Genomic DNA, 22,642 nt, shown 5'->3' with positions numbered 1-22,642 from the left:
GTAACCTTACCAGTTTTTAAATTAACGTAATGATTTGAATATGCACACTTTTACGCTAAAATTTGAAAGAAACACAGTGAATATCAAAATCACCCCGGTTTTTAAAATAACGTGTTTTCCCATATGAATTATTATTTTTAGAGGAGGCGCATGGTGGCTTAAGTAATTTTTTATAATTTGTAAATAAGCCTTATTATATGTTGTTTATTTTTTCAAAATGTTTTACATTTCTTTAACCTATATTTAATAAAAATTCAAAAAGGTATTTTTAATCATATTATCTAAAATTATTATTACAGTAGTTGTTCGGTAACTGGGCTGCTTTTTAACTGGGCGCTCGAAAACTGGACCGTAGCCCAGTTAAAAAGCAGACAAACGTCAAAAAACCAAAACAAACCGAAATGACCGAGGGGTTAATGGATGCAAAAATCATGTTCAATAAATAAAAAACTTTTTTCAAACTTTTATTTGATTTCATGTCACAATTAAAGAAATATGAAAAGTAAGCATTGTAAATAAATTTGAGTAACTTTTATTTTTATATTTCATTAGAAAATTATTATGCATCGTTGTTCACCTCGTAATTTTTCATTCAGCCCAGTTAGCGAGCAGCATTCGGTGACTGGGCTACGTTCTCAGCCCAGTTACCGAACAAGTACTGTAGTACTAGGCGTCTCCATTAGTATGAAAAAACCCTTTTTTCTTAAAAACGCAATTTTCACCGATAGAATATTTTAATCGATAATAGTCTTATTAAGAAAGATGAAACACAACTTCTATGGATAAATCTCCCATGGGTCAAACATGATGAATCGATCACAAGATGAAAAACAAACTTTTCAAATGCTTCAATTATCATATTGCTGAACATTTTTAACTGTAGTGCACTAAGATTGTTATAATTGAATAATGGCATCATTAGAGCGCTGGCAGTGGGGACACGTAGTCTTGTTTTTGTGTTACACTGATTTTTCATCGGTGTGTTAGATTGGAAACAGCTATGCGAAAAAAGTCCTTCCTTAATCATCGTTGATCGGAAGGCACGCCGTCGGTTTAGTTCATCGAGGTTGTTGTGGTAAAACATACTTTTCAAATACAGAATCGGCAAAAATCGACCAACAGTGATTTTTTTTTCGAGTCGAGTGTCTACCCAGCAGTGGAAGCGCGTGGTTGTAAGAAAATTATTTGTTGCTTTTTTGTGTGCTTTTATTGAGAAATTTTTTTGTAATTGTTAATGTATTTAAGAAGTCCTTCCTATATACTCGTTGATTGGAAGGCAAGGCGTCATGAAAATTCATGCATGTGTAAATGTGTAAAATGTTCGAAGTGATCAAAATCTCTGCTATACTATAAGAGATAATAAGTCCTTTCTATATCATGGTTAATCGAAACGCACGCAGACGGTTTTGGCGTCTGGTTATCTATTTGTTAGACGATATGAATTTCGCTTTTGCTTTACATTAAAACATATATTTAAACAACTTTATAAATTTATTTAGGCTCTTCTTAAGATAATAAACTCCATCTTCATTTTAATAATAGATATTATGTAAGACAAAACAATACACTTTCTTGTCTGTAAGCTGAGACATTTATAACTCATCCCTTTCCTCTATCACCTTTTTATCATTGAGGTTTAAAACAGCAAGTTTCGTACAAAACTATCACATCATTTTAATATTCCTAAGTCCATATTGCTTTATGTATCAACGACTTAAAAGTCTTCTGTGGAGATCCTAATCACTTGGTGAAGTCGCGTGCTATACGAACCAATACATTGACGAGGTCCATTGCCCATATCGCGGAATCTTGTAAGTTGACTCTCGATGGTTGTCGCTTTTTTTGTTGCTTTGCAACTAATTTTCCTCATACAAACTTCAAGGGCTCACAGAATCAAATAAAATTACCCAAGCTTGTGCTCTCTTAGTCTTGTAAGTGTCTGTTTTACTCTTCTTCTGGGGCACTTAAAAGTGAAGAGACCTGATTCCACCATCCCAAAATGGTTTGCATTGCGCCTTGGTTACTCGTGGGGGCGCCCGTTTTGAGCTCCTCCTCTGCTAGCTCCCAAGCGTCCCATAGATCTGGTTCTTTTCTACGATCATTGATCGCCTCGAACCATCGCATTTTCGGTTTACCTCTGCGTCTTTTATTGTTCACGGCAGGAAAGCTGGCTTCGATGACCACTTTTTTCGCGGGTTCATCGTTCGACATCCCGGCGACCTGTCCCGCCCACCGTACTTGTCTAGCAGTTACAACACTCATGATAGGTCTGGTGCAGGTGTCTGGTTGCTTCTCACCGTCGAATATTGCTTTTGCCATTTCGTCTTCAAATTTCTTTAGCTTGGTTTCTTCACTTGCAAGCACTGTCCACGTCTCACACCCTTCAAGGACTCTGGATCGTATTTGCTCGTCGTATATCCTCCATTTCTTGAGAATATCTTGCTCTGATTCTAGCATCTCCTCAAGATCTTCGAAAGTGCGTTTTCCGACTTTAATACATCTCTCGATTTCTATGTTGCAGCTGTTGTCCCATGTCACTAATGATCCGAGGAATTCTACCTCTTTCACCATTTCGATCTTATCACTCGCTATGGTCACCGAGCCACTTTGCGGTAGTTTCCCATTGGCTAACATGTACTTCGTTTTCGATGCATCAAGAATCAGACCAACTTTTTCGGCTTCTGCTCTCAGTCTAACGTATTGAATTTCAACATCTTGGATTGTTTTTCCGGTTATATCTACTTCTTTGTCGTGGCAGAGAACCAACCGGGAAGTTTCAAAAACTGTGCCCTCCATGTTGAATTCCGCTCGTTTCAAAACACATTGTACTGCCAAATTTAACATGACAGATGAGTTGTTTTTCCCAAGAGTTTTAGTTGAGGAATCATTTGCGTCTATTAGGTCCATTAATTCATTAAGCTTCGCTGTTTCGTAATCAACTTTGAAGTAGATGAATAGATGATGTGTATCTGTTGCCTGAAATTCTCGACTTATTTGTAGAATTTGTCGCAACGTAAATATTTGTTTGATTGTTGATAATTTTTCTGGAACGTCCTGGTCAACATCATCCTCTCTATCTATTGCTGTCAACTTATTTTCATCACATTTCTGTGTGTTCTCTGTTTGACCTGTTGTGAGAATGTATTTTATTTTTTCGTACAAAAGTTTAGCAGTTTCGTCTATTGCTCCTATCTGGTTATCCCGATACAAAAACTCTTGCAATGATTCCTTTATAGTTGAGAGAACTGGGTTTTCGTATGCCTTCCAGTGATCTTTTGCGTGCTCGGTGTGAAACTTTTGAAACATTGATTCAACCCATTCTCGATTAATATATTTGTGTTTTCGATTTTCCTTAACACAGACCCAATCAAAAAGCTCGTCTCTTAGAAATTTGATCCCAAGTTTAGAGTCCATTTGCTTGGTTTTCCTAATTTCAGCTTCAATCTTCTTGCACAAATTATTAAGATTCAGATGCGCCACAGAAAGTATGAAATTGTCGCAAAAATCTTCAGAGGAGTCCAGCTTCATAAAACATTCCTTTTTTTTGGTCATTCCAGATCTTTAAGAACTCACCGGTTTCTAAGATACTTTCAAGTAAAGACTGATTTGAACACCTTTCAAAAAAAAATCTCGCTTTAACTTGCAACGGTTTGTTGGTCAAAAACACGTAGGTCCATTTTTCAGCTGTCCTGTACCGAGCTATTTGCATCTTTCGACACTCTTCAAAAGAATCACAATATTTGTACAGTGAAAATGGTTCATCGGAGCTACGCTTATTCGGTAGAAGCATACCCTCGGTCAGATTGCTACCGTCTGAGCAATGCTTAACCTGTATTAAAATCTGTTCACCGTTTATCTCCAGCCAAATATCGTCAAATTCGCCAACTATCGGATCCGTGGGTTCCATCCGAAGCCTGAAATCTTGCCTACGTTCAGGGTAGCTGTTATAAGCGCGCAGCAAAATGTACATCGTCACACACAGTTGGTATTCGGTTCCACGAATGCCATTGTGAATGCCGGATATTCTATCCGGGGTTTTGGAATTTTTGGGAGGTTGCCTATGAAAATATGATGTACAACAAGAATTTTAAACATATTTAAATCCAAAATACATTTTTCTCACTTTGCTTTGACAGACGTTATCATTCCGGCCATTGTTCAAATGAATAATTAATCACTGATAAGAAAAAATGATAAGGTTAGCTTAAACCGTACGAAAATTCAGTAAAATAAAAGTGTCCTTATTAAAATAGCTCAAATTTGATGTACTGAGCCTTTATCCCAAATGTAAGCTCGATTGGACAAATAATCATGTAATTTTATCATTTTTCCAAGCATTTTTCTTTATCTGCGCATCGTGGTTCAAGTGATTGATAAGTATAAGTAAGTGCCAGTGACTCATTTACTTTCGCATACATTTTATACTATCACACACAAAAGTAAGACTTTTTATGAGAAAAAAAAGTAAGACTTTATCAGTGGCAATGCTTATTTCACACATTCGAACAAAAAAGCAAGGCGAATTTGTCCCACCGAATTCGGTAAAGTTTACCGAGTTTTCAACGGCTGAACAGTTTAGTAAACTGAAAATTACCGAATTCGGTAAAAACTCACCGAAATTCGGAAATGCGGTTCATTATTGTACATCGTACAACCGGAATTCGGTAAAATTTTGTTCATTTTGACAGATTGTTTTACCGATCTAACCATTACCGATTTTGCAACTGAGCAGTTCTCTAGGATTTCGGTCATTCGATTTTTTTTGTATTTTTTAATCCGACTGAAACTTTTTTGGTGCCTTCGGTATGCCCAAAGAAGCCATTTTGCATCATTAGTTTGTCCATATAATTTTCCATACAAATTCGGCAGCTGTCCATACAAAAATGATGTATGAAAATTCAAAAATCTGTATCTTTTGAAGGAATTTTTTGATCGATTTGGTGTCTTCGGCAAAGTTGTAGGTATGGATACGGACTACACTGGAAAAAAATAATACACGGTAAAAAAAATTTGGTGATTTTTTTATTTAACTTTTTATCACTAAAACTTGATTTACAAAAAAACACTATTTTTATTTTTTTTTATTTTTTGGTATGTTTTAGAAGGCATAAAATGCCAACTTTTCAGAAATTTCCAGGTTGTGCAAAAAATCACTGACCGAGTTATGAATTTTTTAATCAATACTGATTTTTTCAAAAAATCGAAATTTTGGTCGTAAAAATTTTTCAACTTCATTTTTCGATGTAAAATCAAATTTGCAATCAAAAAGTACTATACTGAAATTTTGATAAAGTGCACCGTTTTCAAGTTATAGCCATATTTAAGTGACTTTTTTGAAAATAGTCGCAGTTTTTCATTTTTTTAAATTAGTGCACATGTTTGCCCAGTTTTGAAAAAAATATTTTTGAAAAGCTGAGAAAATTCTCTATATTTTGCTTATTTGGACTTTGTTGATACGACCTTTAGTTGCTGAGATATTGCAATGCAAAGGTTTAAAAACAGGAAAAATGATGTTTTCTAAGTTTCACCCAAACAACCCACCATTTTCTATCGTCAATATCTCAGCAACTAATGGTCCGATTTTCAATGTTAATATATGAAACATTTGTGAAATTTTCCGATCTCTTCGAAAAAAATATTTTTGGAATTTTCAAATCAAGACTAACATTTCACAAAGGCCAAACATTCAATATTACGCCCTTTTAAAATGTTTGTCTTGATTTGAAAATTCCAAAAATATTTTTTTCGAAAAGATCGGAAAATTTCACAATTGTTTCATATATTAACATTGAAAATCGGACCATTAGTTGCTGAGATATTGACGATAGAAAATGGTGGGTTGTTTGGGTGAAACTTAGAAAACATCAATTTTCCTGTTTTTAAACCTTTGCATTGCAATATCTCAGCAACTAAAGGTCGTATCAACATAGTCCGAATAAGCAAAATATAGAGAATTTTCTCAGCTTTTCAAAAATATTTTTTTCAAAACTGGGCAAACATGTGCACTAATTTAAAAAAATGAAAAACTGCGACTATTTTCAAAAAAGTCACTTAAATATGGCTATAACTTGAAAACGGTGCACTTTATCAAAATTTTAGTAAAGTACTTTTTGATTGCAAATTTGATTTTACATCGAAAAATGAAGTTGAAAAATTTTTACGACCAAAATTTCGATTTTTTGAAAAAATCAGTATTGATTAAAAAATTCATAACTCGGTCAGTGATTTTTTGCACAACCTGGAAATTTCTGAAAAGTTGGCATTTTATGTCTTCTAAAACATATCAAAAAATAAAAAAAATTAAAAATAGTGTTTTTTTGTAAATCAAGTTTTAGTGATAAAAAGTTAAATAAAAAAATCACCAAATTTTTTTTTACCGTGTATTATTTTTTCCAGTGTAGTCCGTATCCATACCTACAACTTTGCCGAAGACACCAAATCGATCAAAAAATTCCTTCAAAAGATACAGATTTTTGAATTTTCATACATCATTTTTGTATGGACAGCTGCCGAATTTGTATGGAAAATTATATGGACAAACTAATGATGCAAAATGGCTTCTTTGGGCATACCGAAGGCACCAAAAAAGTTTCAGCCGGATTAAAAAATACAAAAATTAAAATTGAAGAAAAAAGACCGATTTCGTAGAGAATTGCTCAACTACCGAATTCGGTACAAAAATGTAAGTGAGTAGTTATAAAACAAACTGTATTATTAACTTAAAAATGACAAAATTACATATAGGACGGATTTTCTTTAGTTTATGAAAACTTTTGAAACTAGTTTGAAATTATCAATCCTTACCCAGCACTCTTACTCGCGTGGCGTTTCACCGAAAAGTGCCGATTTGATAGTGCCGCGGCAACGGGCAATAGAAACGCGAAAGCATGAGTGTTTGTGTGATACTTGACAACACTGCGCAAAACTGCCAATCGAGGTGGGATTTCCGGGACACTCCAGAAAACACAACACTGTCCGTGGCACATTTGGTTATGGTTTTAGATTTTTGAATTCTTAAAAAAGACTGTTATTAATAAAGTCATCTTTTCTTGTCATTTTCGTTATCGTAAAATCTTAAAATGGAAAAATTGTTTGTAGTCATAACGAAGACTATGGATTTAAAAAAATATATGTCAGATTTATATCCATTTTAGAACAAATTTAGAAATTTATTGCATCATGCTACAGAATTGGTTCTGGTGCCAACAAAATTTGATATTTTTATTTAAAAAATCTATTTCTAATGAATTTTGATCCAATTTGAAACTTCTGATTTACTTAACCTAAAATTTATATATATATTTTAGAATAAGTTATAGATCCTTGTTAAACAATCATTTCATGGTGGATTTTTCAAATAATACATTTAAAGTAACCTTACCAATTGTTAAATTGACGTAATGAATTGAATATGCACACTTCAAATTTTAGCCGAAAAGTGTGCATTTTCAATTCATTACGTCAATTTAACAATTGGTAAGGTTACTTTAAATGTAAATTAAATATCAAAGTCACCCCGGTTTTTTTAAATAACTGTTTTCAACGAAACTAACTGTTTTGTTGAAACGTACATGGACATTGCGGGCCTACCCCAGTACATTTTTTTAAAAATATAATTCTTGATACAAGTGCAAAAGCACGACGCAGGTCAAACACTATCGAAGCAAACCTTGCCTCGCAAAGAGCAACGGCGAGACTCACTGTTGGAACAATAGGGAACAATATTTGTAAATGAAATCCCTTCAATGTCTTGTACTCAGGCCTGCAAAAAGTTTTCAACCCAGCGTACACATGAAGCAAACCAAAATGTCAGTTCACTGCTAGCATGTGACTGCAAGCCTACTGTGTCTGTTCAACCACTGCCGCCTGACTTGTGCCGGTCGGCTGCTGGAGAATGAGAGACGTGAAAAAATGAGCTACACTCACTCAATTCGTGTCATATGACTGACTCGTAAAATCCTCTTTAAACACTATTTTGACTATTTTTAAACAATTGAATGGTTGTAGACTGTGCAAAACACTTAAAACAACCATTACTTATATTTCAAATTACATTTCCACGCATAAATACAAAACTTGTATCTTTATGTGTGTGCGTGCAACGTCGAATGAGCGTTGGTCGACTACTGCCTCGCATTGCAGCTGCTCAGTGAGCTAGGGCACTCACGACTGCGCCGGGTTTGTTTATGTCACGGTTTTGCGGTTCAGTGAATGGATCTCAAAAATTCGTGTCAGCGTCACCGATTTTCGCGTCATGACCCCATTTTCAGCACTGCTTGTACTTTTGCTGTTTAAAATAATCTGTTTAACAAAGGGTTTTTTTAAATGTTAAACACGTTTAGAATCTTGGATGGTTGAATTGATGTTGCTCAAAAATGGACTGTGAGCAAGGATGCAAATGTTGCAACAATATACACGGTTCCACCATGGAAGCTAAATATTATAAATCGAGATGATCCATGGAAGATTTATACGTCAAAAGTTGTGTTTTGCCTTCCCGATGAATGATATGTACGATTTAAATTATTTTATCGTTGAAAATTACGTTTTTCAGACCCATATGAATTATTATGTTGAGAGGAGGCGTATGGTGGCTTAAGTAAATTTTTATAATTTGTAAATAAGCCTTATTACATGTTGTTTTTTTTTATCAAAATGTTTCACATTTCTTTAACTTATATTTAATAAAAATTCAAAAAGGTATTTTTTAAAATTATTATTACAGTAGTTGTTCGGTAACTGGGTTGCTTTTTAACTGGGCGCTCGATAACTGGGTCGTAGCCCAGTAAGTCCTTCCTTAATCATTGTTGATCGGAAGGCACGCCGTCGGTTTAGTTCATCGCGGTTGTTGTGGTAAAACATACTTTTCAAATACAGAATTCAGTGGCAGTGCATTCGATTGTGCAAAAATCGACCAACAGTGATTTTTTTCGAGTCGAGTGTCTACCCAGCAGTGGAAGCGCGTGGTTGTAAGAAAATTATTTGTTGTTTTTTTGTGTTTTTATTGAGAAATTTTGTTGTAATTGTTAATGTATTTAAGAAAACTTTCCTATATACTCGTTGATTGGAAGGCACGGCGTCGTGAAAATTCATGCATGTGTAAATGTGTAAAATGCTCGAAGTGATCAAAATCTCTGCTATGCTATAAGAGATAATAAGTCCTTTCTATATGTATCATGGTAAATCGAAACGCATGCAGACGGTTTTGGCGTCTGGTTATCTATTTGTTAGACGATATGAATTTTGCTTTTGCTTTATATTAAAACATATATTTAAACAACTGTATAGATTTATTTAGACTCATCTTCATTTTAATAATAGATATTATGTAAGACAAATCAAAACACTTTCTTGTCTGTAAGCTGAGACATTTATAACTCAGCCCTTTCCTCTATCACCTTTTTATCCTTTTATAGTTAAAAACAGCAAGTTTCGTACAAAATATCACATCATTTGAATATTCCTTAGTCCATATTGTTTTATGTATCACCGACTTAAAAGTCTTCTGTGGAGATCCTAATCACTTGGTGAAGTCTCGTGCTATCCCAACCACTACATTGACGAGGTTCATTGCCCATATTGCGGAATCTCTCGATAATTGTTGCTTTTTTGTTGCGTAGGCTGCAAAGTAAAAAGTAAAAAACTCATTACAAATTTCAAGGGCTCACAGAATCAAATTGAATTACCCTAGCTTGTGCTCTCTTAGTTTTGTTAGTGTCTGGTTTACTCTTCTTCTGGGGCACTTAAAAGTGAAGAGACCTGATTCCACCATCCCAAAATGGTTTGCATTGCGCCTTGGTTACTCGTGGGGGCGCCCGTTTTGAGCTCCTCCTCTGCTAGTTCCCAAACGTCCCATAGATCTGGTTCTTTTTTACGATCATTGATCGCCTCGAACCATCGCATTTTCGGTTTACCTCTGCGTCTTTTATCGTTCACGGCAGGAAAGCTGGCTTCGATGACCACTTTTTTCGCGGGTTCATCGTTCGACATCCCGGCGACCTGTCCCGCCCACCGTACTTGTCTAGCAGTTACAACACTCATGATAGGTCTGGTGCAGGTGTCTGGTTGCTTCTCACCGTCGAATATTGCTTTTGCCATTTCGTCTTCAAATTTCTTTAGCTTGGTTTCTTCACTTGCAAGCACTGTCCACGTCTCACACCCTTCAAGGACTCTGGATCGTATTTGCTCGTCGTATATCCTCCATTTCTTGAGAATATCTTGCTCTGATTCTAGCATCTCCTCAAGATCTTCGAAAGTGCGTTTTCCGACTTTAATACATCTCTCGATTTCTATGTTGCAGCTGTTCTCCCATGTCACTAATGATCCGAGGAATTCTACCTCTTTCACGATTTCGATTTTATCACTCGCTATGGTCACTGAGCCACTTTGCGGTAGTTTCCCATTAGCTAACATGTACTTCGTTTTCGATGAATCGAGGATCAGACCAACTTTCCCGGCTTCATCTTTGAGTCTAATGTACTGAATTTCAACATCTTGGATCGTTTTTCCGATTATGTCCACTTCGTTGTCGTGGCTGAGAACCAACCGAGAATTTTCAAAAACTGTGCCCTCCATCTTGAATCCCGCTCGTTTCAGGACACATTTTACTGCCAAATTTAACATGGCAGGTGAGTCGTGTTTCCCTAGAGTTTTAGTTGAGAAATCATTCGCGTCTATTAGGTTCATTAGTTCATCAAACTTCGCTGTCTCATAATCAGCTTTAAAGAAGACGAATAAATGATGTGTATCTTTTTCTTGAAATTCTCGACTTATTTGTAGAATTTGTCGCAACGTAAATATTTGTTTGATTGGTGATATTTTTTCTGGAACGTCCTGGTCAACATCATCCTCTCTATCTGGTGCTGTCAACTCACTTTCATCACATTTCTGTGTGTTCTCTGTTTGACCTGTTGTGAGAATGTATTTTATTTTTTCGTACAAAAGTTTAGCAGTTTCGTCTATTGCTCCTATCTGGTTATCCCGATTCAAAAACTCTTGCAATGATTCCTTTATAGTTGAGAGAACTGGGTTTTCGTATGCCTTCCAGTGATCTTTTGCGTGCTCGGTGTGAAACTTTTGAAACATTGATTCAACCCATTCCCTTTCCATATATTTGTTCTTCCGATTTTCTTTATCACAAACCCAATCAAAAAGCTCGTCTCTTAGAAATTTGATCCCAAGTTTAGAGTCCATTTGCTTGGTTTTCCTAATTTCTGCTTCTATTTTCTTCCGCAATTTGTGAAGATTCAAATGCGCCACAGAAAGTATGAAATTATCGCAAAAATCATCAGATGGATTTAGCTTCTTAAAACATTCGTTTTCTTGGTCATTCCAAAACTTGTAGAATAAACTGGTATCGAAGATGCTTTCAATTGAAGACTTTTTTGAACACTTTACAAACATTTTTCTTGCCCTCACTTGCAACGGTTTGTTGGTCAAAAAAACGTACGTCCACTTTTCATCAGTTCTGCATCGGGCTTTTTTCAGCTTTTGACTTTTTTCAAAAGAATCATAATATTTGTACATGGAAAATGCTTCATCAGAGCTACGGTTATTCGGTAGAAGCATACCCTCCGTCAGATTGCTACCGTCTGAGCAATGCTTAACCTGTATCAAAATATGTTCACCATTCATCTCCAGCCAAATATCGTCGAATTCGCCAACTATCGGATCCGTAGGTTCCATACAAAGCTTAAAATCTTGCCCGTGTTCAGAATAGCTGTTATAGGCGCGCAGCAAAATGTACATCGTCACACACAGTTGGTATTCGGTTCCACGAATGCCATTGTGAATTCCGGATATTCTTTCCGCGGTTTTGGAATTTTTGGGAGATTTCCTATGAAAATGGGTAAAAAACACGTTAAATTAACAATATTTAAATCAATTGGAAAAAATCACTTACTTTTCTTTAACAGGCGTTCTCATTTCGTCCATTGTTTATGCTTTCAAATCAATACTCAATTACTGTAAAGATAAATGAGAAAAAATAGCATTTGAGAATTAAAGTGTCCAAACTTGATTCTCTCGTTTCACTCATTCTGCGCACCATGGTTTATATGCTTGATAAGTTTATGCCGGTGAATCATTTGCTTTCGCATTTCATTCGTAACCTACACTATCACACACAAACCACAGACTACTATCAGTGGCATAGCCTGTTCTACTTAACATCTTACGCTAAATTTCAAAAGCTCAAAGGTGTAAACACGTACCTGCATGCAATTTAAGGAAAACTCTCAAAAACTTGTTAAATGTTGATAATCTTCACCCGGCACTATGTTTCTTGCGTCGAATTTTGTCCAATAATGCTGCCTTTGGTGCGATGCAAACGCGAATGAGTGTATGCGAGGAATGGCAGCAGAGCAATTCTCTATCAAATCGGTCGATTTCCAGAAGTTCCATTTTTTTTTGTCTGAAATACTTTGAGGGGGTGAAAACTATTTTACTCATACTTTTCCGTGGCTAAATTGTTGGTTTTTAATATATTAAAAAAAAAATCGGGAATTTCACGTTTTAAAAACAAAATATTTATTAAAAAAAATGTGATTTTTTTAGAGAGTAACTATTTTTTTTTAATGACCTACAAACTTTGCTGAAGATACCAAATCAATCAGGAATCCCGTTCCGGAGTACAGCTTTTCGAACATTTACCTACCATTTTGTTATGGACACAACATAATTAATACAGATTTTTTCCAGAAGAGACGCAGACACTGCTTAAGCAATGTGGCAACCGGGCGATACGCATGCAAGGGGGTGTGGCTGCCAATCCCCCGCGTGGTCAGACCAAAATCCCTACGCATGCTGCGCGACTCTCGCGCGTAAGCAAAAAGACCCGGCCTTTGAGGTTATGCAAAAATCACCCTTTTTTGTAGCTACAAAAAACTTTTTCTTGGCATAACTTTAAAAGTACTTCACTAAACAGAATAAAATTTAATAGGGTCTTAGGGGACCCCAAAACGAACAGAATAAGGCGGATCCGGCCAAAATCGGTTCAGCCAGTTCTGAGATAATAGTGTGGAAAAAAAAATCATGTCTACACACATCCCCACAGACATTTGTTCAGAATTTGATTCTGAGTCGATAGGTATACGTGAAGGTATATCTAGGAGTCGTATTTAAGAAGTTCATTTTTCGAGTGATTTTATAGCCTTGCCTCAGTGAGGTGAGGAAGGCAAAAAGATGAAATCGAATCCATTTCCGGTTTTCGTGGAGAATTGCGTGCGCAAAAAAGTCCGGTTTAGCGGGACGCAACTCGGCGCACACCGCGAGTCGCGGAAGGGGACATACTACAGAGGACACATTACTCTGCAATTGAAGTTTTAAAATAAGGCTTTAAATTATGTTATGTGTTGATGGGAATCTGTTTAGGTAATTTTTCTTTATTCTGATGTTTTAAATTTGAATTGAAAATTTGATTTGGTTTTGTCACCCTATTGGATTTTTTTTTGTTTAATTTAACCGTTTATCCGACACTTCAAAAGGTTATTTTTGCGATTAATCGCTGCCTGTTACATCCCACGAATAAGACTGCTGAGATTAGTCTTAATTCTAAAATTGCCACGACTAGCTGTCATTCGTCAAGAGTGCAGCCGATGATTGTAACAACCCATGACTGCTGGCGGTCAATAGGGGGATGGCGTCGCTATTTTTAGACCACGTTTTCCACTTTTTCTCATCGAAACCGACTACTTTATCGACTTCATTTTGCTGGGCGAGATAGGACGCCGTCTATTTTTAGACGATGACTCAGCACTTTTACACTCTTGCGCTTAAAAAAACGAGGTGGCAGCACGATGTAACGCCACGTCTCTATGGGGAAAATTGTAATCAGATCGCAGCAAGTTGACGGCTAAACCCAATCATTCAAATTTTTATTCGTGGCTACCAAACTCAGCGATCAATTGGCAGTCGGGGAAAACGAGATCAAAGCATACTCAGGGGAATTTCTTCAGGCAATCATTATTCGCTCGAAGAGATTTTTTTTCAACCTTGCAAATAACTATTAACTCTAGAGGCTTTATCAGCTCTATACTGCCGCTCTAATCGTGTCCGTCCCATATGTAAAAACAGCAAGCCGAGAAAAACGCGTGTCAAAGTTGTCCCGCCCATAAGGCTACGTGTTAGAATTTCACGAAAAAGTTGATTTTCTCCGGCTTTCTAGAACAAAGTACTACATTTTATTGGTTTTACTGATAGTTTACATGATTTTGAACCAAACTGCATCATTACCTCAAAATTGACGAAATTACATATGAGACGGACTAGCTTCGAGCGGCAGTATATGATGTTTATAAATACCTATACCATTGTAGCAATTATGTTTAAAAAAGATATTTTACTCCACGCAACTTCTTACTTTATTTTAAAAATATCATTCAAAATATACAGCGTTACTTACCTTTTTCTTTACGCATTCCTCCTAATGTAATCAGAACCAGCGTTTTGGCACACTCCGCGTTCTCTCGACGAATACGGGCGTTTTAAACATCAACGAATAAGCATGCACAACTTCAAATTAGGCGCGGGGAATCCCAGAGTGTCCGCAGAGTTCTCATCAATACACAGAAACAAATTGATTACCGTTATCGTGAATTGTTATTGATTCCATATAAATTCCCCCTTTTTCTCGAGCTTGGGAGTATTGGTGTTAACAGGTGGTGAAAGGGATTTCTTTTTTTTGTAATTATGTCAAAATGTTAATATTACATGCTTTGCTTTATTCAAATAAAATTGTTATTAAGCTTCTTTTTTTCTTCCTTCTGTTGTTCATGCACTGCTTTCTACCATACAAGTTTTTGAAATCCATACTCGAATGCTCACACGAAATATTCTTTTATTTCAAACGGATGCTGTCTAAAATGTTCACAAACGCGAGCTTCGGGCGGAAATAGTTTCGGCATCGAAGGTATTTTATCGTATTCTTCTTTCAAGCGATAAAGTTTGAAGGAATGGTCGGCAGAAGTTGCATGCTCCAACTGCTTAATTTTATCATTTGTATCTACGTACACCACGACGGACCGAATGGGTGAAGCTGTATAAAACATCTTCAGCAAATCGATGTGATTTTCCTCCAGGTCAGCGTCAAGCTCTGCATCGATCATCAAAACAACATTTTTTGGAGACTGTCGAAGGTATAATTCTACAACGCTACAGTTCAGAGGATCGTCCTCTTCTGAGCGGTACCATTTCTCAAGTAGACGTTTTAATTTCTTTAATTGTGGATTGGTATCGTTCGGGAGAGAATTATGAATCTGTGACAGGCTAATCACATCGGTATGCAACACTAAAGTAGTTTTATTTCGCCAACTTACCTCACAAGCAAGCATGTGTATCGGAGATGCGAAAAGGTCCGTTTCATCGGCACATTTTTTACATGTAGGAATTACCAATTTTTTGTTTTTCGAAACAATAGCAAACTTGTGCTCAAGTAGCTTATCAAGCGAACCGTAAAATGTGTCCGCTAGTGGAATAGTGTAGTTTAATTGTGTTATTCGATGCATCCAAGGTATAAAATAAAACGGATGCTTCTGACCAACGCAAATTGGTTCGTTCAACGCAATGTATTCTAATGCTCCGTTTGTAATACAGTATTTGCGAATATCTTCACGTAATTCATGAAAATTTATATAGTTGCTTCCATATGAAATTACGTAATTTTCAATCATATTTATAGATTCGCTTGTAAGGTCCATTTCAACTGCTGGAATAGATTTTGGTAATGGGTGTTTCAGTGAAACAACCAGTTTACATTTTTGTGAAATGCTTTGGCAATTTTGCAAAATAAATTTGCAATTTTCACACTCATCTGAACCGATGGTATTACAATCCAAATTATGAATTAAAACCAACTCCACCTTATTTTGTTCGATGATTTCGTCAATTTTGATACGAATTTGCACGTTTTTCAACATCCAACCAGGAACGTGGTAAACAGTACCATTCCCAAGTTTTAGATATTGGCATATTCGAGCTGATTCTATAGCATCATACACAGCAAAATATGTGCCTTTTTGTCCACTTTTGAGGTACTGTTCAAAATTGGTTAAATTCGGAATTGGTTCCTTAAATTGAAATTTATTGTACTTCAGTCCAGCTTCTGCGGAATGCAGCTCAAGTGCTTCTTGGTGCAACTGTGAAATAACTGTTTCTACTGAGGATCCATGAATTTCGATTCCTTTGAAAAAATCAACAAACTTGTACTGCAATCTGACGAGCACATAAAGGGGATCTCTGAACAACGTTTTTGCACTAAGTTGTTTGTAAACCAGGGAATTAAATTCTACTTGCGTGTATCCAACGCAAAATATCTTTAATTTTCTGTTGATACTAAAAACCAAATCGTTGTAAATCTCAATATCATTCCATTGATATGCATTCTCGGTTACTGTTAGCTTTTTTGGATCCGGATCAGGGTAAATTTCTTGCAGAAATGTTTTTATGCTTTCTGTTTCTTGATGATTTGTTATTTCATCGAAGCTTGTGCCATACTTTTTCTTTATGGAAATAATATAGTCTTTCAACGCTTCATAATCAGTGGTAATTAAAATATAGTCGTTTGCTATTTTTATAAGAATGCCATAATCATTCTTTTCCAAAACCTGTATTGATGCATTGATAAGGTTAGGCAAATCTAGGAGCAGCAGCAAAAGCATGTTACGAGCTTCGGTTCTTTTGTAACTGTCAAGAGAAACTGCTGTGAAATTATTCAAAAAGTATGACCTCATTTCAAATTGTTTGCTCCTATATGCCACCATGATGGGATCATATCCATAAGTGTCAAGTTTTGTTAAGCTTAGACTTCCGGCTTCACCTTCAAGTTCTCGAGCAATTTCAATAGATCCAGCTTCTGCGGCCACGTGTAGCAGTGTTTGGCCGCTAGCATTGATACTGTTCTTTAGTGACGGTTGCTTCTGAATAATATCTTTCACAAGTGAAATCTGTTTAAACTGAACTGCGGCTTGTATTGCCCTGTTAGGGTCACATTTTATCCAAATCCTTGTTAAAATTTTGATAACATGATTAAGCATTTCATTTTGCAGCAGATATTTCAAAAACATGGAATAATTCCGGCTGCATTTGTACCTTAAGGGAACCGCTGTAATTATAGCCAGAATCTGTTTCATTTTCAAATTAACGCCTTCGTTATTATTTGATTCCATCTTTTGATAGAAAAACGTACTGACCAGCCCGTCCGTAACCAACGCTGGACTAAAATTTTCCCAAAATTCATGCATACTTTCGGCTCGAATAAATTTAGTGTACATAAACACTGCAGCGTAATATTCTGCGTAGGATTGATGAACAAAACGTGATCCAACTATAATCTCACTGCATGTTAAATCACCTAAAGAATCCCGTGACAGCTCCTCCCAATCATCACGATCGTTTTTAGCGAAAAATCGACCAACATGCTCGTTAGAATAGAGTCCTTTTACGGCAATTAGGTGAAAATCGCGACAATAACTTTGTTGCAGTTTCGGTATATCTCTGCTTCGGATGTAGTTCTGCCCCAAGTTCATTTTGGATTTTTCTGTGAAATATCTCTTCATAATGTTGTCCATAAAAACTTCAAACAAATCGTAAAGTGTGAAGCTGTCGGACAAAAATCTGTCCACTTGATGGGGTGAAATTTTCGACAACATTTGTAACACCAAAGGTACTCCTTGCATGATGTCCTTTAGCTTAACATCCATTTCTTCAACTATGGCTTTGGCCTGTTTAGCTGTTTTTTCCTGGGCACTCCACAATGATTCTATCATTTCAACACACTCTTTCTTTGTCAAACAGGTGAGTCGATAGCTAGCCGTTGAAAAGTGCCTTTCAAGTTCCTTCTCATATTGTGTCCGCGTGCTTACGTAAACACGTTGAACGCCTAAAGCGACCAGTACATCAATACATTTTAGCACTCCAGCTTTGTACGTAGGACAAGCCTCATCGAATGCATCCAAATAAATCACCACATTTTGAGCACCTTTGTTCATGCAAGCTTCGAAGTACGGCCTGTCCTGTTTCACTGCGATGAGCTCGCTTAGTAATTTCACAGCAAAATCCTTGGTTATTAAGGCATCATTTGCGAATTCCTTGTATCTGGCAGTTTCAGTGTTTAAATCAACATAAACAATCCAGGTAGAAGGATGATTGTTCTTTTGAATATTTGCCAGTTTAAGAAGGGTAGTACTTTTGCCCGTACCAATGTCACCTGCCAATATGATTACCTTTTTGGGAAAATCTTCAATTAATTTATGGAAATCTTCTTCTTTAACATCTTTTATCCTAGCACACCATTTAGCCTTGTGTTTAAAAACTTCTTTTCCAAAAACTTTTTCCCTTCCAAGTGATTTTTTGAAATAGCAGTAATCTTCACTAAGTTGCATGAAAACACTAAAATATTTTGGTTTTGCGATTGGCTCTTCAATTGATTCTAAATCATCTTGCTCACTTATTAAAATGATGTAATGTACATTGCTACTTGCATCAATTTCTTCTGCGCTTTCCACAAAACGAATTTCGGAGTTTTGTTCCATTTGTTTGGTATTAAAAAACATTCTAGACATCCACAGACTTCTTGGCACATAATGTGAACAACGCGCTTCAACACAAGGTAAACCAATGCCAATTTCTATGGGATAACGATCAATGAGGGCTTCCAAGCGTGATCCCGCTAAGTTGGATTGGAATCCAGCTAGGTTCGGTAATAATTCAATTGGGATTGTGCAACCTTGAAACGAAACAGGCTCTTTTATCAATTTATCTATGCTTTCTTCTGATAAATCTGCCATTGTAATTTCACCAGAGTCTAATTTAAATAAAACATTTTTCGCGCGATACTCACTCGCTAGTTCATGTGCCACCTCTGATATAATGATTATATTTTCGCAGTCTTCTATTAGTTCCTCAACTAATTTAAATGTGTTTGTAGCATTTCCGCGATCATCAAGAAGTATCAAAACATAATTTTGCTTTTTTTCCTGTTTCAGTGCACGTTTCATTTTAGTTCTTATGGTGTCGCTTTGCATTCGACTGTACAATACAAACGTTAACATTTTATTGTGGGCGCTTTGATAAGCTTGCTTCATACGCATTATAGGAGACTCTTTGTATGATAGGATAATGTTGATTTTATTTTTTTCTGCTAACCAGTTTTTGAGAGCATTAACTTTGCTATCATTCACATTTACATGTTCATAAAACTCCAACCGAGCTGTGAATTCCTGATAGTAGGCATTTACAATCCTCTGGTAATCAGATTTAATTGTTTTAATAAAATCTTTAACCCATTTTCTGTTAATATATTCTTTATTTTGTCTCTTTTCCTTATCGCAAACCCATTTGACTAGTTTAACCCTGAGTCTATGAAAAGCATACTCGCCATCCTCGCACATGAGTCTTTCGATTTCATCCTCAATCTTTTTTTGCAGATCACGTAAACGAGTTTTACCAGTATCATTGGTATTGCTAGAATCGGTTCCTTTTCCTGCAGAGAGCAAAAAATCCTCGTAAAATGCATCAGATGCCTCGAATTTTTTGGGGTCTTTTTCTATCTGTTTTGTTTTCAATTTGAGCAATTTTCCAACACCTATGATATGGTATGGCATATGTCTATCATTTAAATCCTGAAAGCTGTCCTGAAGATCTTTGTTCAGGGGTAAATTGGTCATCAAGATACACCAACAGTTTTTTACTCGTTTCTTGTGCAATGGGTTGATAAATTTTCCGTGAGATTTTTGATACTTTGAAAGAGAAAAAGGATCGCTTTCTCCTTCCAACAGAACCATACTTTTTGTTAGACTTTTTTGTACAGAATTATGCTTGGCCTGAATGAACATTTGTTCACTTCCCACCTTGAGCCAAATGTCGTCAAATTTGCCAGCATCCGATTCGGACCGTTCCATCATAAGCCGAAAATCGTACAGTGGATACTTGTTGTGGGCTCGCAAAAGAATGTACATTGTCATAAAGATTTGGTACTCATTGCCACGAATGCCGCAATGGATACCGGATGAGCTTCCACGTTGATCGGTTGTATCTGAACTGTTCGATTTCCTTAAAATAGACAAACCCAACATAACTTTGTGTTCGATTTACCTTCCTTTAATATGTACTACTTACTTTCTCTTTTTTGGTGTCGCCATTGGGACAAACTTTGATGTGATAGTTTAGTTTGAATGAGCGCCTATGTAGAAAATTGAAACATTGTTTTAAGTAAAGAGTCAACGCAGGACTGCATCTATAGATCTTATTTTGACAGGCTTCACTTCCTTGAACGTTATCATCAAGCAAAAACTTATCCGTTATCTACAGTTTAATGTTTTATAACAAAAATTTGGTACAAGTGTAACTTTATTTTATTTTAACGTTAATTTTTTTTTCAATTGATGAGATTTTTATGAACCATATATTATATTATTCCCGCCTTTACATGTGCACTGCTTACTTTGTTGGTTAGGGGTTTGAAATACATTTGAAGCATGTTTACAATTTACAACAACAATTTAAAGCTGATAATGATGCATGAATCACTATTATGCTAATAATTCCTAAAACTTTGAGTATATGATTGACTCATGCTTCACTTACACTCAAAACGTCTGATGTTGAAACTTATTGTATATGATTTTGTTAAAAATTTCTAAATTAAAAAAATAGGTGCTTTACTATTCGTGGCTGATGATTCAGTGATGACGCTTTAAGTTAATTTTAATTCCAAGCCATTTAATTTGCATTTGTATAGTTTTACTGTTTTTAAAATCAACTAAAAAGTTGGAAATTTTAAATGTGAAGGCAATTGGTATTTGAAAATATCAATTGCCTTCACATAAATGCGCTACGCCGTGAATAAGTATGATTGTACTTACTTTTATGATGTTGCTGTCGATAAGTCGCACTCAACACCATCCCTCTTGGTATTTCTTTTGAAAATGAAGTTGATAACGTGAAGCCGAGCACACCAATCCCAAAACACGAAATTTGTGAGCGACAGCGACAACTTGTGACCCCGAAATAAGGCACGTCTTTTTATTTGGTAACTTGTTATAAGTTAGATTAAAATGCGAGGAGATTAAAAAAAAATTCTTGGCGTTCTCGATTGCGAGATTCCTACTCGAAACTAGGTGTCCGAAGGCTTGATTGTTGAGGCAATTGCAAACCTCTTGTCACACCTAAGCTTCCATCCACCCCGGGATTCGAACTGACGACCTTTGGATTGTGAATCCAACTGCCTTCAAGCGACTCCACCGAGGCAGGACCCAGTAAGACGACTCCTACACAATCTACCTATCTAGAATTGAGTTCAAACATCACACATGATGCTAAAATCGATTTTGGTGTTCAAAATGGGAATGGCACGATTGAATATTATCTTATCAAAATAATTCCAAGAACACAATCTGATTGTTAGGTCTAACTTTCATGAAAAAAATTGCTTATGTTCTTATTATTTCTATTCATCCATCGTTATCATTTTGTTGTTTGATTAAACCGTGCACTTAATTTTGGAAAAAAAAGTCGAATCTTGTGAAGCATGGTGTCATGAGTCGTATGGAACTTTTCTTCTTTTGCAAACTTTTCTATTCTTTTTGTGTACAATACATACACACACATACACACATACATAAACACTGACATTTGTTCAGTTTTCGATTCTGAGTCGATATGTATACATGAAGGTGAATCTACGACGTTTTTATACAAAGTTCATTTTTAGAGCAGGATTATAGCCTTACCTCAGTGAGGAAGCAAAATGTCAGAAAATGATGAATTTTCCAAGGGAATGATTGAACGAGAAAAATCACAAATCCGCATAAATAATTTCAATTCAGGTGTAAACCGAAAACGCGATCAAAAATTAAAGTGGAGGAATAAGGCTCTTAACTGCTTATTTAATTGTCGGTGTACAGGACGCCGCCCTTTTTAACCATTTTCTGGCGTACATTTAATTTTGCAGCCCAAAAATATAGTTATTGAACTGAACAAATAAAATTCTTTTTCAAATTTTCTTTTCTTGATTTGTTTGCACCTTCGTCAAAGACCAAGATTGTTTACTTTTTACTCTTTGGTCTGACAGTCTTGGTCTGACAGCTTTATCATGGATTTTGGTATGGTTTAGGCGAGGGATAGGACACAGCACCTTCCTGGAATTTTCATCAGGTTCATTTTTTTTTTGGTTTTGTTTTTAATATTACTCAAAAAAGAGGTAATATTCAACCTACCAAATTTCCAACATTCCAAAATTCAACTTTTTTTTTGCTGTGTAGTTTGGTTTAGCCTAGAAATCAATGTCATCAATTAGGATAAAAAATACACATTTTTATTCAGAGTACTTAAAGTTAGGGACCTACATAGGGAAATGAAATGTTCTGGGAGAAATTTCAAACTCCCAAAGTCAATCAAATTTAAGGTTGAAAAACTTGTAGTTTTTCTTCGGTGCTGGCACTTTTCTTGTACCGAACAAGCACAAACATAACAAAAACGACCAGATTATTATCAACAACAGTTTTACAATACTTGTGATTGTTATGAGTTTCGTTTTTTTTTTGCCAAAATTATTTTAAATTGATTCCGACCTTGTTCTTGCATGATCTTGTTGCTCGATTGGAACACCGATTTGACAGTTCGATTGGAACCCTGAGAGTGACATTTC

At 36.0% G+C, this 22,642-nt stretch overlaps 3 protein-coding genes across 5 annotated transcripts; all 3 read right to left on the bottom strand.

The window, feature by feature from the left end:
• Nucleotides 1-1,337: 1,337 nt before the first annotated feature.
• On the bottom strand, nucleotides 1,338-6,837 carry LOC128093287 (uncharacterized). 2 transcript variants are annotated; one of them, XM_052709522.1, is made up of 3 exons: nucleotides 6,805-6,837; nucleotides 4,124-4,177; nucleotides 1,338-4,058 (listed from the first exon to the last, which is right to left on the bottom strand). In XM_052709522.1, the coding sequence occupies exon 3, from the start codon at nucleotides 3,550-3,552 to the stop codon at nucleotides 1,945-1,947; it is 1,608 nt and encodes a 535-aa protein (XP_052565482.1). In that variant the 5' UTR covers nucleotides 3,553-4,058; nucleotides 4,124-4,177; nucleotides 6,805-6,837; the 3' UTR covers nucleotides 1,338-1,944. The 2 variants fall into 2 exon arrangements, with proteins under 2 accessions (XP_052565482.1, XP_052565483.1); XM_052709523.1 differs by having other exon boundaries at nucleotides 1,338-4,177; nucleotides 6,805-6,832.
• A 2,855-nt stretch (nucleotides 6,838-9,692) lies between these two features.
• On the bottom strand, nucleotides 9,693-12,412 carry LOC128093286 (uncharacterized). The gene is made up of 3 exons (XM_052709519.1): nucleotides 12,213-12,412; nucleotides 11,903-11,964; nucleotides 9,693-11,836 (listed from the first exon to the last, which is right to left on the bottom strand). The coding sequence occupies exons 2-3, from the start codon at nucleotides 11,932-11,934 to the stop codon at nucleotides 9,724-9,726; spliced, it is 2,145 nt and encodes a 714-aa protein (XP_052565479.1). The 5' UTR covers nucleotides 11,935-11,964; nucleotides 12,213-12,412; the 3' UTR covers nucleotides 9,693-9,723.
• Nucleotides 12,413-14,699: 2,287 nt separating this feature from the next.
• LOC120424162 (uncharacterized) lies at nucleotides 14,700-20,924 on the bottom strand. Of its 2 annotated transcripts, XM_039588210.2 has the most exons (3): nucleotides 20,859-20,924; nucleotides 20,113-20,176; nucleotides 14,700-20,046 (listed from the first exon to the last, which is right to left on the bottom strand). In XM_039588210.2, the coding sequence occupies exons 2-3, from the start codon at nucleotides 20,133-20,135 to the stop codon at nucleotides 14,820-14,822; spliced, it is 5,250 nt and encodes a 1,749-aa protein (XP_039444144.1). In that variant the 5' UTR covers nucleotides 20,136-20,176; nucleotides 20,859-20,924; the 3' UTR covers nucleotides 14,700-14,819. The 2 variants fall into 2 exon arrangements, with proteins under 2 accessions (XP_039444144.1, XP_039444145.1); XM_039588211.2 differs by lacking the exon at nucleotides 20,859-20,924 and having other exon boundaries at nucleotides 20,113-20,753.
• Between the last annotated feature and the right edge of the window lie 1,718 nt (nucleotides 20,925-22,642).

This window comes from Culex pipiens, chromosome 3, assembly GCF_016801865.2.
Source record: "Culex pipiens pallens isolate TS chromosome 3, TS_CPP_V2, whole genome shotgun sequence".
In the NCBI taxonomy this organism is placed as follows: domain Eukaryota; kingdom Metazoa; phylum Arthropoda; class Insecta; order Diptera; family Culicidae; genus Culex; species Culex pipiens.
This window is presented reverse-complemented; position numbering and strand designations above follow the sequence as displayed.